We start from the raw sequence: 17,012 nt of genomic DNA on the forward strand, positions 1-17,012 counted from the left end.
CGATTTTCTAATTACTCGGTTTCTCCACACTTCGAATCGTTCTGAATCGTTTGACATATATGTGATCCAAAGTTTGATCTTTTGACAAAGTTTGCTCACAAACGACAGCACGAATTTTAAAAATTTTATAACATTTGAATAAAATATATTTTATAAACAAATACAAAATAATTAAGTATTTTTATGTACCAGCTCTCCTATAAATTAGTGATTGAAAATGTTCAAAAATTACCAAAACTAGATCTGTCATCTATTATAAAAATTGGAATATTTTTACAAAAGATTGCAGTATAAGCTTAAACATAAACATTCTAATATTTAAAAAAAATATTATTTAACATTTTGTGTACTAAATCCAGAATTATGAAAAAGTATTTAAAAAAATTAACGTAAATATTTATATAACTTTAATGAAAAACTGTTAAAACATTTAAAATAATAGACAGGGGGGGGGGAATAGCATGCTGGCGCTAAGGACCTCAGGCTGACCTTGTATATATGTATATATATTTTATTTGTTTTATTTCCAATTTTATTTTAAATTTTGTTATTGTTTTTTTCTGGTGTGATACTGTACAAATATCAAAAAAATCGCTGAATGATGACACACATACTGTGTCGAAAAGTACAAATAAATAGTTATTCTTCTTTTAATCGACGATTGGCTAAAAATATAACATTTAAGAATATATATATATATATATATATATATATATATGTATGTATATAATTTTTTCACAATTGTAGATATTATATATAACATTCATAGTTTTTAGTACACGTCCTGACATCTCTCACAGAAAAGCAAACATAAAATCATTTCTCGTGTTGCAATTTTATTTTTTTTTTTAATTTAACAGTTCTAAATGATAAATTATATTTTCTTAATCAAAATATAATACAATGATAAATATTTTGTGCAAAATAAGGCTCAAAAAGTCCATTTCAAATAATGGTTCGAGAAAATGGTGTCTCCTATCGGAATTATTTGAAAATTCTTTTCTTGTCAGTAGTTACTAGTCTCTGTTTCTCGTATTGTTATCTATGGCGAATTATTGTTTGACGCATAGATAAGTCAACATGAGTTGTTCTTTGAGCTGTCAAATAAACGTAACCGCCATTATGAATGTAGGTTTTAATAAGTGAACTAAAATAATGGCTGTAAAGGCGCAAACAATGAGCTGGGAAGGTAAATAATAATAAAATAAACATTTAATAATAATTCTACATTACACACAAATCTTTAGACCTCGTAAAATACATTGCCAGATACTTCTTACTTTATAACCCAATTCTTTCCTTTCTAGATTTGCGAAAGCAAGCTCGGCATTTAGAAAACCATGTGGATTTAAAATTGGTAGCTTTTTCTAAAATGGGGATATCTTCCCCTGGGTGCTTATCCTCTGGAGGAAGCGATAAATCACCCCTGCTCGTAGAACATATTTGTGATAATATGGCTATGGAAATCGACGGAATGTTGGATAAGGTAATTATAGAGGTTCGATACTATTTGAGTTTTGCTCATCAGACTAGGTTTGATTATTGATCCCCTATAAATTGACTTATAGCATAACTTGTTATGGATTGAGTATAAATACCAGTTAACTGATACCTAGGCCTGACCCTAACATATGTGGTTCTGGGAACGCTTTAATATGTGCAATCTCATCATTGCCTGTAGATAAAACATATTCCGCTTGCGGTTCTCTAATAACGCCAGAAATATAAAAAATTACAGGAATGTTACCAAAGTATTTTCCAAAAAAAACACTGCTGAAAAAAATGAAGTACATTTTATTTCCAGCATAAGATAAAGCACAGTTATATAAATGCAAATCAAAGTGATAACATGGTGATAACATGCTTGAGTTAGGAGAACAAATCAGGAATATTGATTATCAGGTTGATTTCAAGGCTTTTGAATAAGTATTATCAATGCTAAAAAAGTTACCTGAGCCTAGTAATGCATCCCCATGATAAAATAAAATCAATGGAAGGTAAAGAAGGGCAGCAATTACAACAGAATCAAAATGAGCCTTTAACAAGACTACAAAACAATGGCAATAAACTTAATAAAAAAAGATGAAATTAGGTATGATGTGGTATCACCAGGTTATTTTTTTAACTGTTACGTCTACTGATGTGTTCAACGTTGCAAAATAACATGCTTAAGGCTTTTGAATAAATATTATTATTGCTAAAAAAAGTTACCTGAGCCTAGTAATGCATCCCCATGATAAAATAAAATCAATGGAAGAGATAAAGAAGGACAGCAATTACAACAGAATCAAAATGAGACTTTAACAAGACTACAAAACAATGGCAATAAACTTAATAAAAAAAGATGAAATTAGGTATGATGTGGTACAACCAGGTTATTTTTTTAACTGTTACATCTACTGATGTGTTCAATGTTGCAAAATAACATGCTTAAGGCTTTTGAATAAGTATTTTCAATGCTAAAAAATTTACCTGAGCCTAGTAATGCATCGCCATGATAAAATAAAATCAATTGTAGGTAAATAAGACAGCAATTATAACAGATCAAAATGAGCAATATTATTATTGCTAAAAAAAGTTACCTGAGCCTAGTAATGCATCCCCATGATAAAATAAAATCAATGGAAGATAAAGAAGGACAGCAATTACAACAGAATCAAAATGAGACTTTAACAAGACTACACAACAATGGCAATAAACTTAATAAAAAAAGATGAAATTAGGCATGATGTGGTATCACCAGGTTATTTTTTTAACTGTTACGTCTACTGATGTGTTCAACGTTGCAAAATAACATGCTTAAGGCTTTTGAATAAGTATTATCAATGCTAAAAAAGTTACCTGAGCCTAGTAATGCATCCCCATGATAAAATAAAATCAATGGAAGGTAAAGAAGGACAGCAATTACAACAGAATCAAAATTAGCCTTTAACAAGACTACAGAACAATGCAATAAATTTAATAAAAAAAGATGAAATTAGGCATGATGTGGTATCACCAGGTTATTTTTTTAACTGTTACGTCTACTGATGTGTTCAACGTTGCAAAATAACATGCTTAAGGCTTTTGAATAAGTATTATCAATGCTAAAAAATTTACCTGAGCCTAGTAATGCATCGCCATGATAAAATAAAATCAATTGAAGGTAAATAAGACAGCAATTATAACAGATCAAAATGAGCCTTCAACAAGACTACAAAACAATGGCAAAAAACTTAATTAAAAAAAAGATGAAATTTGGTATGATGTGGTACCACAAGGTTTTGTATTTTTGTTAACTGTTACGTCTAATAAAAATCTGCATATGCAATCGGAGAATGTCCTGTACTAAATTCAATATGACATTTATTTTTTAATATGTATATCTAAATAATTAAATTTAAAATCAAAGTAATTAGAAGTTAAAAAGATAACATAATTTAAGAACTTTATTGTTTGAAATCTTTATGTAAACTTCAATGATTTACAATAAACACAACAAGACTACAAAACAATCGCAATAAACTTAATAAAAAAAAAATTAAATTAGGTATGATGTGGTACCACCAGGTTTTGTAATTTTTTAACTGTTACGTCTAATAAAAATCTGCATATGCAATCGGAGAATGCCCTGTACTAAATTCAATATGACATGATTTATTATTTAGTATGTGTATCTAAATAATAAAATTTGACATCAAAGTAATTAGAAGTTGAAAAATAGCATAATTTAAGAACTTTATTGTTTGAAATCTTTATGTAAACTTCTATATTCGATGATTTACAATAAACACTATAAGAAGATTAGAAATCGTTTTTGACTTGTAATTAAAGATGTAAGAAAAGAGGTATTTGAGAGGAAAATATGGACAAAATAACAATGTGGTTTTATTTAAAAATTGGTTAGTTTTAATAACATTTCCGCAACTGTAATAAAGCCATAATCACTATACTGTATCAAAGGATCCAACTGTAAAAAGAAAAGATTTGCATTTATTGCAAAGACTGTTTTTTACATTCTGAGCAGAGCGAAGGTTGGTTGCAATGTATTTGTTCTAAAGACAATTAAAGGAATTATTTGCGAACTGCCTCCTTAAAAATTAACATCTGAGAATGTCCTTACTTTGTTATTGACACTGTCTGTACTATATAGACAATATTAGTTGCATTTCTGTTCAATAAATATTATGGTTCCTACTTAATAATAAGACTACGTTACTGATAGTCAAGCTAGTGTTGAGGCTAGTGTTTTGATATTATTAAATAAATAAATCTCAATAAAAAAATAAAACACAATGCCATTTTATTCATACTTTTTCTATATTTATGTATAGTTCTTGTTCCGATGCTGGTAATAAGAGAATGTTATGAGTCATGTTTGGATCTTTAGTAATTGCGTCTATGAATATTTCCAGTACATTGCATCTATACTTTTTGTCTAACTGACTTGTTTATACTAGTGTGATATTAAAATAAGTATGATGAATAGATATGAGCACAACTGAGTTGAATTCCTGGTGAAACTGAATGATGTATGTTGAACAGAAACCGATTTCTTTTGAGAACTGTAACAAACTTAGCAAAAGATTAATTACTTTGTTATAAGAGGGCAAAGAATGAAATTAAATGAAGATTCAAAGAGCAAATAAGTTCTTATTACTTTGTTATAACAGGGGAAGTAATCTTAAATCTTATGTTTGAAATTGTTACAGGATCTTGAATTGCAGGTGAAGTGGAATTTCATTATTGAAATAAATTATTTACATTTACATTATTTTACACAAATTACTTTAAAAAAATGGTACTATCTATACATGCTAGAAGAAAAAAAACAATATTGTTTTAAAAATCATTTTATTGTAAGTTCGCATTACGATCGGATTTGTTTTGAATTTGTATATATGACCTTGCTACTTCTTTTTAGCATTATTTTGATATCCTAAATTACATTTAAATAATTAATTTTAGTATATGATTCAAATTTGTTTAATATAATCAAATACATAATTATTATACATAATAAATTTGAATGTGCGGATTGGTACTCTTCTTTTATCTGTGGGTACGGATTAAACATGTTTTTTAATTTTTTTTTTCTATTAAGAATATGTCGAGATGTATCAAAATGAATTTGATATAATGGTTGAGCATTTAGCATTAAAAAATACCAATTGATTAGTTTTGTGTAAAAATCATAGTGCTAAATATTTTTATAAAACCGTTTTGTCAAAACTCGTAATTTAAATGCTTAAACCTGTTTTAAACGATTGACGATTTACTCGAGAAGAGAAAATGCAGGGAACTGAAAGCCGAAGCACTGAAGAAGTTTGGAAAGGAAAATTCATAAAAATAAATAGAATTAAGGAATGATAAGCAAGAGAGGGAAAGAAAATAATTGATTTTGAGGTGTTCTTATACCATGGGCATGCCTTTGAGCAGATTACTATTTATTATTATTATTATTATTATTATTATTATTATTATATACTGTGCATATTCAATAATTATTCTTTGTTACTTGAATGCAAATACTTCTTATAATATGCATATAGTATTACATGCATTATGATCTAATAATAATCGCAATATATTAAAATGTGATTAAATTGCATATTTGCAAGTAAGCAAATATAAATTTAAAAATGCCGCGCATCGTTCTTAGTCATAGATAAAATACGGATAAGACCAGTTACACATATTGCATATGGTTTTCGAGAAGAACTGCTTCGTAGCGCTGTGATCACTCAAAATCACTATTTTAGTAGCTTTTGCCTTTCGCCTATAGATGGCCAGCAAAATTAATGTCGGCTCTGATGACAGAATTATTCATTGAATGGGTGCACTGGTGTAAAATTCATTTACACTATTATATAAAGTTGCTAGTTTTACATGTGTATTATTTTCGATAACGGCACACCTGCTATATGGTACATTACTAATCATAATATGTACCTAGAATTTTTTGTCAAAAGTCATGTATTGGCTTGTGCATTCAGACGTTTTACATATAAACTGCAACGTCACTCGTATGTTATGAAGCTGGGTCAGAAAGACCCCGTTATCTAAGATCGTTTTTTTTTTACTTTTGTGCGGTTTCTAGATTAGGTTTTCTATCTGACATTCTGAGAAAAACGCCTGACTGCACAGCAACCACATGTTTTTTTATCAATATTTAGAATTAGTACGGAAAGTTTTTTATACTCTTCTTTTATCTATAGTTCTTTATAACATAGCCTTGCCATAACATTGGTCTGTTGTGCGGCACAATCGGTCTATTAGTATGACTAAAGACTTAGTAGTCCAAAATAATAGACTAAAATATTATAGGCCTACAATAATCGGTTGAATTTCGAAAATTCATCAATCTATATAGTCTATTTCTAAACTAGTCTATGCCGTGCATATGTACGTTTCATAGAAAGAAGAGTATAGGTACGTTTCTTGTTTCAAAGGTAACTACTGATTACAGTTAACGTCTTCTACACTTAAAACACATTCTTAGAATTTGAAATGAAATGTGTTAAATTAATTTAATTTATACAATTACAGATATTATGAGTAATGAGTATGTTTGAAAGACATAAATTGGAAATCACGTGTTAATGAAACGAAGAACGAATGAAACGAAGTTAATGCAACTTGTCTTAAGGCAAAATGCTACTTACAACTAGTTTTTTATTTGACCGATTGTTAAATTAATAGTGTATATGTTTTGAAAATGAGACAAAACCAATAGTTGGTTATTCGTACTAATCATAGATAAATAAGCATTGTCAATATTATCAAATTTTAGAGATATAAATATTTCGAATATTCAATTTTCAAAAAAACCGCCTTGTCGCCTTGGGCCCGCCATTTGTATTTCTTCTGACAGTTGATCTTTGAGCTGTCAAATAAACGTCACCGCTTTATTAATGTACGTTTTAATAAGTGAACTAAAATAATGGCTGTAAAGGCGCAAACAATGAGCTGGGAAGGTAAATAATAACAAACATAATTTTGATTTCCATTTTCAAGTGCAAATGGACATCTCTACTGCGCAATGTCAGGTTGCCTTTTTATTTCTTTATAATTAGTAGAAAAAAGTGAGAATTTTTGTCTGCATTGACACTCTACAATCTTCCACACCCATAATCTTCCATCGATTTTAAAAATTCAAAAACTTCTCGAGAAATATTTGTTGGGAATCGCGTTGACAAGTTTTTGGTAAAGATCAGTCACGCCATTTCTTCGTAATTCTTTGTTAAAATGTTTTTTATGAAAAACTTATGGGTCGATTTTACCGCACAACAGAATAATGTTCTGGCAAGGCCATGTTACGCTTCAACTTCGATACATTATGCTACTGAATCATTCTGAATACTGCCAAAATGTCATGTATTTGCTGTGCATTCAGGCGTTTTACAAATGAACTGCAACGTCACTCGTATGTTATGAAGCTGGGTCAGATAGACCCTGTTATCTAAGATCTTTTTTTTTTACTTTTGTGCGATAAGATTAATTCTAATAACAAAAATCATCAAATATGGATGGATTAACCCATGATTAACCATTGGGTTACCATCTAAAAATACGAAGTGAGGGGAAGTTTCAGCCCAACAGCTCATAGGACGTAAGGTTCTGATTGCTGTTAAAAATATAATAAAAAAAATTGCCAATATTATCAAATTTCAAAAATATAAATATTTTGAATCTTCAATTTTCAAAAAAACCGCCTTGTCGCCTTGGGCCCGCCATTTGTATTTCTTCTGACAGTTGATCTTTGAGCTGTCAAATAAACGTCACCGCTTTATTAATGTACGTTTTAATAAGTGAACTAAAATAATGGCTGTAAAGGCGCAAACAATGAGCTGGGAAGGTAAATAATAACAAAATAAACATATAATAATAATTCCACATCAAACACAAGTCTTTAGACCTCGTAAAATACAATGCCAGATATTTTTTGCTTTATAACCCAATTTCTTCCTTTCTAGATTTGCGAAAGCAAGCTCGGCATTTAGAAAACGATGTAGATTTAAAATTGGTAGCCTTTTCTAAAATGGGGATATCTTCCCCTGGGGGATTATCCTCTGGGGGAAGCGATAAGTCACCCCTGCTCGGAGAACATATTTGTGATAATATGGCTATGGAAATCGATGGAATGCTGGAGAAAGTAATTATAGGTTTAATATTATTTGAGTTTTGAATTGTTTAGATTAAAATTGGTTTGTTTTAAGTTATCTACACTAAATGAGAAAATGTCTGAGCTACCGGCTAGTGGTGCTGCTATGTTGCATACAATTCAAAGACATAGGGAAATATTACAGGTAAATGACAAACTTTTATATCATTTAATAATATACACATACACGACATACATATATATATATATATATATATATATGTATATATATATATATGTATATATATTATACAGGGTTTCCCAGAACTCAATGTCTAGCTAAGACGGGGTTATAGTATTCGCTATAACTATTCTGAAAAATTCATCTCATGTTGTTTGTTAATTGTGAGTTTTCAAGTGTAACCTAGAGCTTTGGTGAAATTATGACCTTTTTTTGATTATTTGTGAGTGACTTTTATTACTTTTGTTCATTAAAACTTTGGAACTGTAATGGTGAATAACATTTCTTGGAGCACAGTCAAGAATAATGATATAATTGCCCCAAGTTTTCAAAAATTAATATTTTGTTAAACCATGAATTTAAAATTTTTAAATTTGGGTCAACTTTGAGAGGCCCACCCATACTAAATAGGTTGGCAAGTTGCATAAAAAGTTGGTGCATTTAATCAGGATTGTAAAATCGTAAAATCGTAAAATAGTTGATAATTTTCTTATTGAAAAAAAAAGAAGTGAAAAAAAAACTGAGAAATGAGAAACTGAGATCCCATAATTGCTAACACACTCAAATTATTTTGTTTGGCATAATTTCTTGGTAGATTCCTAACTATACGGTAAAATGGTAATAGATGAATAATGGATAACTTCTATGACTGAACGAAGTAGATACTGATGCCACTTTTTCCAAAATAATCACAAATTGCTATTTTAATAAAGAAAAGTAATTAAAAATAACCACAATAACTAAAAAAATTATAGAATTTAGAATTTCAAAGAATTTAGCGCAATTATTACTAAATATAAAATTTTAAATATAATGAATTCTGTTTGCTTATCCTAATCTTAAACTGCAAAAAGTAATGTGCGCAGTATTTGAAGACAATGTAATAATAAATTAATTTGAATAACAAAAGTTTTATGTGGAATTAGTAAATTTTATATAGAAGTCTATTAAAGGGTCTGGGCGTGTTTCCATACAGAATTGGCCCCACCCTGGTATTTAAATTATTTTGATGCCATTTTATAGGTATTTTCGAGAAAATTCGATATACCAAATTTCAAATCCGTAGCTCATCATTTGGCCGAGATATCAGTGAAAACATGTGAAAGTGGCCCCTTTTTTCAAACTTACTTTTTGTCGGAAATATGAGAGATATCGAAAAACTGATTACGTCATTCTATTTGTACTGATCTTGTCTATATTATTTATAATGAATAATGTTAAAAAATTGTCATTTACTGGATGAAAAGTTGAAAATAAGTTTTCATTTCAAATTTTCGACCAGTACGGTTAATTTGACTACTTTCTAAATAGCATCATTTTAATGCCTGTATATTTTACTTTTATTATCCAAAATTATATTTAAATCGAAGTGGAACTTTTTATAAAAAGTTGAAAAAACCGAAGGTAGTACACGCGGAATCCGTATTCCATATTCTATATAAAGGTAATACTTATTTAAAAAATAAAACTAGATATATACATTTATGTCTTTTATATTCATATATTTATGTATATAATTATTGTAGTTATATATTTATATACAATGTTTTTTTGTTTTGAAATTATACCTAAAACTTTATTTGCTTTTTATATTTTATATTGTTACTGTATATTATTTTATAACGATAGAAATACATAAATAAATAGTCACTATATTTACCATAGTAATATGGAAGTTGAGTTGCGAAGTTATTAATACACTTTTAATCGTAGTCGCTATCATTGTTAATAGAAACTGTTTAACTTGTATTAACATTGTTAATACAAACTTTTTAAACACTTGTTTATTGCAGATTTTGCAATTTTTCGGCATTATTGTTTCTATTAAGTTTATAATTATGAAATTATTAAAATACCCACTAAACCACCAAAGCTCTCACTAAAATAACAATGAATTTGAATCAGAAAAAATCTAAATACAGATTTCACACAGAACACAAAAAAGCAAACAACTAAAATAAAATAACTGTGAAATCTATGACAGTAATTACCGAAACATTATATTTTCTGATATATTATAAATTCTTGAAGTAACTATACTGGAAGCAGCTTAAACACAAACTGACGCATTTTTTAAAATAAAATTAAGTAACAAGGCTAGAGCATTTCAAATTACTAAGAATTTTTTATATTATATTCTTCTATCTTTGTATTATTGCAGTATCGATAAAGATATGACATAGTAAAGAACGTATTTTTATCTCAATATTCCAATTGTTATTCAAAGAATAATTGTATATTTAGTTTTTATTGTGAGTGAATGATTGAATGCATCATTATTTTGTATACACAAAATATAAATATAAAAGACGTAATATTTATAACAGAAAGAACTACAGTTTCTATTAACAATGATAGCGACTACGATTAAAAGTGTATTAATAACTTTGTAACTCAACTTCCATATTACTATGGTAAATATAGTGACTATTTATTTATGTATTTCTATCGTTATAAAATAATATACAGTAACAATATAAAATATAAAAAGCAAATAAAGTTTTAGGTATAATTTCAAAACAAAAAAACATTGTATATAAATATATAACTACAATAATTATATACATAAATATATGAATATAAAAGACATAAATGTATATATCTAGTTTTATTTTTTAAATAAGTATTACCTTTATATAGAATATGGAATACGGATTCCGCGTGTACTACCTTCGGTTTTTTCAACTTTTTATAAAAAGTTCCACTTCGATTTAAATATAATTTTGGATAATAAAAGTAAAATATACAGGCATTAAAATGATGCTATTTAGAAAGTAGTCAAATTAACCGTACTGGTCGAAAATTTAAAATGAAAACTTATTTTCAACTTTTCATCCAGTAAATGACAATTTTTTAACATTATTCATTATAAATAATATAGACAAGATCAGTACAAATAGAATGATGTTCACATTTTTTCGATATCTCTCATATTTCCGACAAAAAGTGAGTTTGAAAAAAGGGGCCACTTTCACATGTTTTCACTGATATCTCGGCCAAATGATGAGCTACGAATTTAAAATTTAGTATATCGAATTTTCTCGAAAATATCTATAAAATGGCATCAAAATAATTTAAATACCAGGGTGAGGCCAATTCTGTATGAAAACACGCCCATACCCTTTGTAGTAAAATAAGACTCTGGATTGTAATAACTAAAAAACTGTACAATTTGAAATATTTATTTAATTGTTATTGTGTAAGCTTATTTATTATTATTATCAGGGTTACAAACAGGAGTTTAGAAAGATACAATCTAACCATAATTCAAGGAGAGAACGAGAAGAATTATTGCGAGATAATGATAGTTCAATGGATAAAATGAATTCTGTTAATGCTGGCCTAAATAGACGTGATTTGTTTTTGAAAGAAAGCTCACACATTAACAGGTATATAATAAACTAAATATACAAATATGTAGTAATTTTATTTATTTTGGAAATTTGCTTTATTTGTCCTTGTCCAAAGTACATATATTGGTATAACTTACCAGTTAATTGTGGGCATATGTATAACTGGAAGATTTTTTATAGTTAATGGCATTATAGATACATGTAGTTTACTGCAAAAATACTCGACATGCATCTGTATTTGATATAAATCTTCAATAATCAGAAAACATCATATGTTAATGGAAATCCCAAAAGGCCTTTTAAATATTTTTGAGGACTTCATTAAATTTATGCTTTTAGGATTAAAAATTCAATTATAAACAAGTTTAAGACGGTTAATATTTTATTCAATCATTTATTTCAGCTTTCAATTGAAACACTCTTACAGTTTGATATATTGATAAGTATTATCATAGTAGTTGGTAAATTTATTCACTACAACAAATTATGCTACATCTAAATTATTTAAAAACTCTATGGTTAATTTTGAAATATATTTGAAAAAATAGTTAAATTTATTCAATACAACAAATGATATCAACATGAAAAATATTGATTAAATATTGAATGATTGGATTAGTTTGAACTAACTAAATCATTAAATTAATGTTTACTCAGTGAATATTTATATTTTGAGTGAATTTTACATCATTAGTTCACTCATAAATTTTATGTAAAATTTGCAAATAATCAGATAAATGAAAGCAGCCTTATAGCAAGTTAACTATTCAGGAAAAATAGATTGAATATTTTTAACATCTTATATATATATATATATATATATATATATAATTTATTTAAATTTATTTTTTAGTTCCCACAACTTAGTAAATGACCAAATAAGCATAGCCGTAGAAACGAGGGACAATCTATTATCACAAAGACAAACATTCAAGAGAATGAAAACACGATTTAATGATATCAATAACAAATTTCCAGTGATAAATAATCTTATGCAAAGGATACGCATCAGGAAACGTTCAGATTCTTTAATTTTAGGTTTTGTGATAGCAGTTTGTACGATATTGTTATTTTTATATGCCTTCCATTAATAAAATTATCATATATGGTCTAATCATTGAATGGGATAATTATCAGAATTCTTACTGATTTTTTTCTAATAAAGCTGTTGCTATTTTGTTTCTGAATGAGTTATTTAAGTTTATAATACGAGAGTAATTAAATTATAACTATAAATGTATATTATACAACTGCTATTTTTCCTAAGGCTTAATTAACAATTTGTTATTTATTGATAAATAAACAAAATGTTGATATGATGCATTTTCTAACTGTTCAGGAATTTCATTCACGCCAAAATTGTGATATTTATTTAATTTGTTAATAATTCACAGTTAGAAAATGCATGCATAATTAATAATGCTATTGTTAATCATTAAATATCATTTTACTTTAGTAAGTAAATTCCAAATCATATATCATATATCACTAGGAATTTTATACTGAATATTATTTTTCATAAATATTTATTTCATGTTAATAATTCTTAGATTAATATCTAGCACATTCAATTCTATATGTTATGTATAAGATGCAAATTTTTATACATATGTATATATATGTGTATGTGTATTTATTACTATATATTTTATAAATAAAGCATATCAAAACAAACATTAACTTATTTATACTGTTATTAAAATTTTTTCTAAATAATGAATTGCAAAACCTAGGACTTATAAGTTTAAACGAACTGGATTTAAAATACTAAGAAGTCGAAAGATTTACATACCCAAAAAAACACTAAATTAGTTTATAAATACATATATAAAATTGTATATATGTATATTTATAGAATTGTATAATTTTATATTTATGCGATCTAATGAAGTGATGTTTTTTCTTCTCAAGCAGTGATAATAATTTACACCAATGTGTTCAAAAATATTTTGGTCTGTAATTGTTTAAATAATTACCATTTTTATACTCGAGTAAATTGAAGGTTTTAAATTTGTATAAAATATTACACTTTAATTATTGGGAATGAATTTTCTAAACAATTCATAGTAAAAATATAAATTTAGATAGTTTTTGAAAACGTTGATATAATTATTAAATGTTTAGAAAATGTTGACATAATTATAATTAATTAATTAAATATATATATATATATATATATATATATAATTTAATAAATATAATTTATCAATTATTTAATTTTATATTGAATTCACATATCTTGTTTCTGCATGTTTCTCAATAGTGTGAAGTAAGAGAACGAAGCACTCAAAATCTAAAATATATTGAGAATTAATAATATATAATAATACTTTTTGCTATAATTAAATAACTAATATTCAATTGTTCTATTCAAATAAATTTGCTAATTATTGGAAAGACAAATTATTTTAAGTTCTGATATACAAATTTTCATTTCAATATTAAAAAAGCTTAAAAAATAATGAAATGCATTGAATAACGTAAAACGTTATAAAATTATTATATATGTTTAATAATTGAGAAAAAAAGTCCAATTGTTAAAATATCTATATACAAAAAATTGTAAAATGGCCTAAAAAAGTAGAGAAGCACTAATGTAAAACACAAGGTCCGAGTGTCGAGTTTATGAATTGTTATTTTATTAGTTTTTTAAATTGTTAAAAATGATTACCGTTCTAAATTGAGCTAAATCAATACGATAAAACCCCATTCCAGTTAAAACCACAGGCCTATTAACAGCTGCCAATAAGATTCTCATGGACCTCCTGGCTTTACCACCAAAAAGGTGCCAAGGGGCTCTGCAGATGGCTTCTTTTACACGATCGCTCTAATATAAAAAAATCATAAAATTATTATGAAATTGAAACTATATAATAATATAACAAAACAGTATTTCATGCATTCATACAATTATTTAAAAAAAGTTTAAAAACTTTAATTTGCATTGAAAACAAACATTTCGAGTTTTGATCATTTTACTCATATTCAGTGCAAGTTCATATAAATAATTTAGATGTTTTGTTAATTTAATAATATTTGTTTTTCATTTAATAAATTTTTGTGTTTTGTTTTTCAAAGAAAGCTTTAATATAATCAATTGCGTATTGTTGTTTTTTAGAAACTTTTTATGCATTTGCTAGTTTTTATATAGCTGTATCTCTCCTTATTTATTATTTATTATTTTATGTTTTTTTTAACTTGCCTGAGTAAAAAGTTGTTGTCCAAAATAGCACAAGATAAATAAATCTGTTGTAGATAAAAATAGATACTCGACAATATTAACGATTTGAGCTCCATCCAAGTTAGGACTCTAAAAAGAAAATCATCAATTAAAGTATCATTTTTATATTTATGGTGTTATCTGATTTGCTTAAGAAGAACTTAAAGAGCATCAAAATTCTGTTCAAAACAAAACAAAAAATAGGTAATTCTAATTTATATTTTTACCCACCGATCCACCATAAGCAGCAATCCCCAAAAACGACGAAATTTGCAGTGCTTTAATCAAAATAATCGGACTGTACAATTTTTTAAAATTTGCACAACAATCCATTATAAACAAATGGTGTTTAACACATCTCACAATCGCATTATTCAACTCCCAATCCAGCTCTGTATAATAATAATCGTTCAGGGCCAACTTTGAATTGCTCGTAACATTTGTCTGTTCCGTAACGTAACTTCTGGTGGAACCCAAATCGAATTTTTCGATACATTTTTGTAACTCAACTTTATTTGCTTTGATTTTAGATGTTGAAGTGAGGGTTTCAATTGGGGATGTCCAAGTTACATCATTCGGCAGTGATGACAGGTTTTCCTTGGTGCTTGTTGATGTGTAGTATTCGTTTGCTTCTTGATCCATGGTTAAATATTTATCTTGTAGTTCTCTGAGAAGTAAAAATATTGCATAGTTAGCATAAGAGAATTGGTTATCATAATTAGCTCAATGATTAGTAGCCAGAATAAAGAAGAGAAAAGATCTGTTAATGACTCATCAAAAAATTGACCATACATATAATATTATTGCCAGTTATTTATAAATCGCTAGTTTTTGTCTAGGAATCTGATCACATATCAAACCTGATCATTTTAATGACTCCATCACATCAAATTTCGACTCAGATTGAAATAAAAATTGCATATAATTCACATAAAATATGACTAATATGTCTTTTGGTATGAGATCAAGAATCATGGTGAGATTACCAAAAAACCATTACCATGTGACTTTTACCATCTCACCTCAATTTTTGGTCACTGAATGTCCCACTTTCGATGATTGCTGCATAGAACAAATTCTTCAGGCTGCAGAACAAGACATCATATTGTCCACAAAGCATCACGACGACACTTATGTAATAACAGGACAAAGCTAAATATGCCAAAGCTATCAAAAGTTGACATATAGCTTGCCATAGAAACATCAATTCGTAATTGGGAAAAACAGAAGAATCAAATGGATACGATCCAGCTATTGGAAGAACTCGTTCTTGGACAATTATTGGATATAGGGATAGATGTTGGCAACCTGGAAATAGGATAAAATGTAGATGATCAGGTTTAAATATTGGTTTCAACTAGTAACCTGTATGAGATGATTGGTCTTGGTCAAGATAAAATTCTTTTTCAACTTACCCAAGATGACAGTATAGATCCAAACTTTATTGACCTTCCTCTGTCTTTCATAACTGCCGTCGACAGTAACGTAATCAAATCCCAAATCCGACCTAACTTTTAGACTCCTGTTCAACATTTTCAGCATTTGACACAATTGTGGCATCCTCACATGAAAAAACACAACTGTTAAGCTTCCTGTCAAATAAGCAATTGCATTGGCCACTTTGAAGGCTATTGCAGAAATATCTCCATTAAATTCCTTGTAAGCATCCACCACTAAAATGTAGATCATGTGGATAAAGGATATATGGACGAATATTGCGTAGACAAAAAATGATATTGTGGGTAAGATTCGTTGACCAGTTCCTTTGAATGGATAAAGGGCTAAGGATTTCATTAGTAGGATGTTTGTTGTAAAATAGTTGGTGGGTTTTGGATCGTCGGTTTTTATTGAAGGCATTTTACTAAGATCCAATTCACTTTGGGAACTATCAGTGTTAGGCAAAGGCTTAACTGGTTATTAATGTTTCTCGATATTATACTTATTAGACTACTTAAGAAATCGTGTTGAAAGCAGAGGCGTACTATACAAACTTTCTATCTTGTAAATTGTTTTTTTTTTAAACTTCATATAATAAAGGACTGATTATGTAAAAAATTACATATCTTCTAATTTAAAAAAAAAATAGTTCAAATGCATTAAATCCTATTAGGCAAT

General features: G+C 27.7%; 3 protein-coding genes across 3 annotated transcripts; 2 read left to right on the forward strand and 1 right to left on the reverse strand.

The window, feature by feature from the left end:
- The first annotated feature begins 1,099 nt into the window (after positions 1–1,099).
- On the forward strand, positions 1,100–2,535 carry LOC113377399 (Golgi SNAP receptor complex member 1-like). The gene is made up of 3 exons (XM_026617711.1): positions 1,100–1,189; positions 1,308–1,486; positions 1,569–2,535. Exons 1-3 carry the CDS (start codon positions 1,156–1,158, stop codon positions 1,614–1,616), a joined length of 261 nt encoding a protein of 86 aa, XP_026473496.1. The 5' UTR covers positions 1,100–1,155; the 3' UTR covers positions 1,617–2,535.
- A 5,208-nt stretch (positions 2,536–7,743) lies between these two features.
- LOC113377398 (Golgi SNAP receptor complex member 1-like) lies at positions 7,744–12,867 on the forward strand. Its single transcript, XM_026617710.1, has 5 exons — positions 7,744–7,837; positions 7,956–8,134; positions 8,199–8,288; positions 11,550–11,713; positions 12,531–12,867. Exons 1-5 carry the CDS (start codon positions 7,804–7,806, stop codon positions 12,766–12,768), a joined length of 705 nt encoding a protein of 234 aa, XP_026473495.1. The 5' UTR covers positions 7,744–7,803; the 3' UTR covers positions 12,769–12,867.
- A 1,040-nt stretch (positions 12,868–13,907) lies between these two features.
- LOC113374631 (odorant receptor 83a-like) lies at positions 13,908–16,586 on the reverse strand. The gene is made up of 6 exons (XM_026614608.1): positions 16,313–16,586; positions 15,920–16,205; positions 15,261–15,564; positions 14,880–14,987; positions 14,349–14,504; positions 13,908–13,970 (listed from the first exon to the last, which is right to left on the reverse strand). The coding sequence occupies exons 1-6, from the start codon at positions 16,584–16,586 to the stop codon at positions 13,908–13,910; spliced, it is 1,191 nt and encodes a 396-aa protein (XP_026470393.1).
- Positions 16,587–17,012: the final 426 nt, after the last annotated feature.

Source organism: Ctenocephalides felis, unplaced genomic scaffold (genome assembly GCF_003426905.1).
Source record: "Ctenocephalides felis isolate EL2017-DRISC unplaced genomic scaffold, ASM342690v1 CF-g0.4_SCAFFOLD_01886, whole genome shotgun sequence".
NCBI lineage: Eukaryota > Metazoa > Arthropoda > Insecta > Siphonaptera > Pulicidae > Ctenocephalides > Ctenocephalides felis.

Excerpts from the sequence above, each read along its gene's own strand:
- LOC113377399 (XM_026617711.1), top strand. The coding sequence starts at position 1,156 with ATGGCTGTAAAGGCGCAAACAATGAGCTGGGAAG. Across the intron at positions 1,190-1,307 it reads GCAAACAATGAGCTGGGAAG|ATTTGCGAAAGCAAGCTCGG; the intron begins GTAAATAATAAT and ends TTTCCTTTCTAG. Across the intron at positions 1,487-1,568 it reads TCGACGGAATGTTGGATAAG|CATAACTTGTTATGGATTGA; the intron begins GTAATTATAGAG and ends ATTGACTTATAG.
- LOC113377398 (XM_026617710.1), top strand. The coding sequence starts at position 7,804 with ATGGCTGTAAAGGCGCAAACAATGAGCTGGGAAG. Across the intron at positions 7,838-7,955 it reads GCAAACAATGAGCTGGGAAG|ATTTGCGAAAGCAAGCTCGG; the intron begins GTAAATAATAAC and ends CTTCCTTTCTAG. Across the intron at positions 8,135-8,198 it reads TCGATGGAATGCTGGAGAAA|TTATCTACACTAAATGAGAA; the intron begins GTAATTATAGGT and ends GTTTGTTTTAAG.
- LOC113374631 (XM_026614608.1), bottom strand. The coding sequence starts at position 16,586 with ATGATCTACATTTTAGTGGTGGATGCTTACAAGGAATTTAATGGAGAT. Across the intron at positions 15,565-15,919 it reads TTCAGTGACCAAAAATTGAG|AGAACTACAAGATAAATATT; the intron begins GTGAGATGGTAA and ends TTTACTTCTCAG. Across the intron at positions 13,971-14,348 it reads ATTTAGCTCAATTTAGAACG|ATTTTGAGTGCTTCGTTCTC; the intron begins GTAATCATTTTT and ends AATATATTTTAG.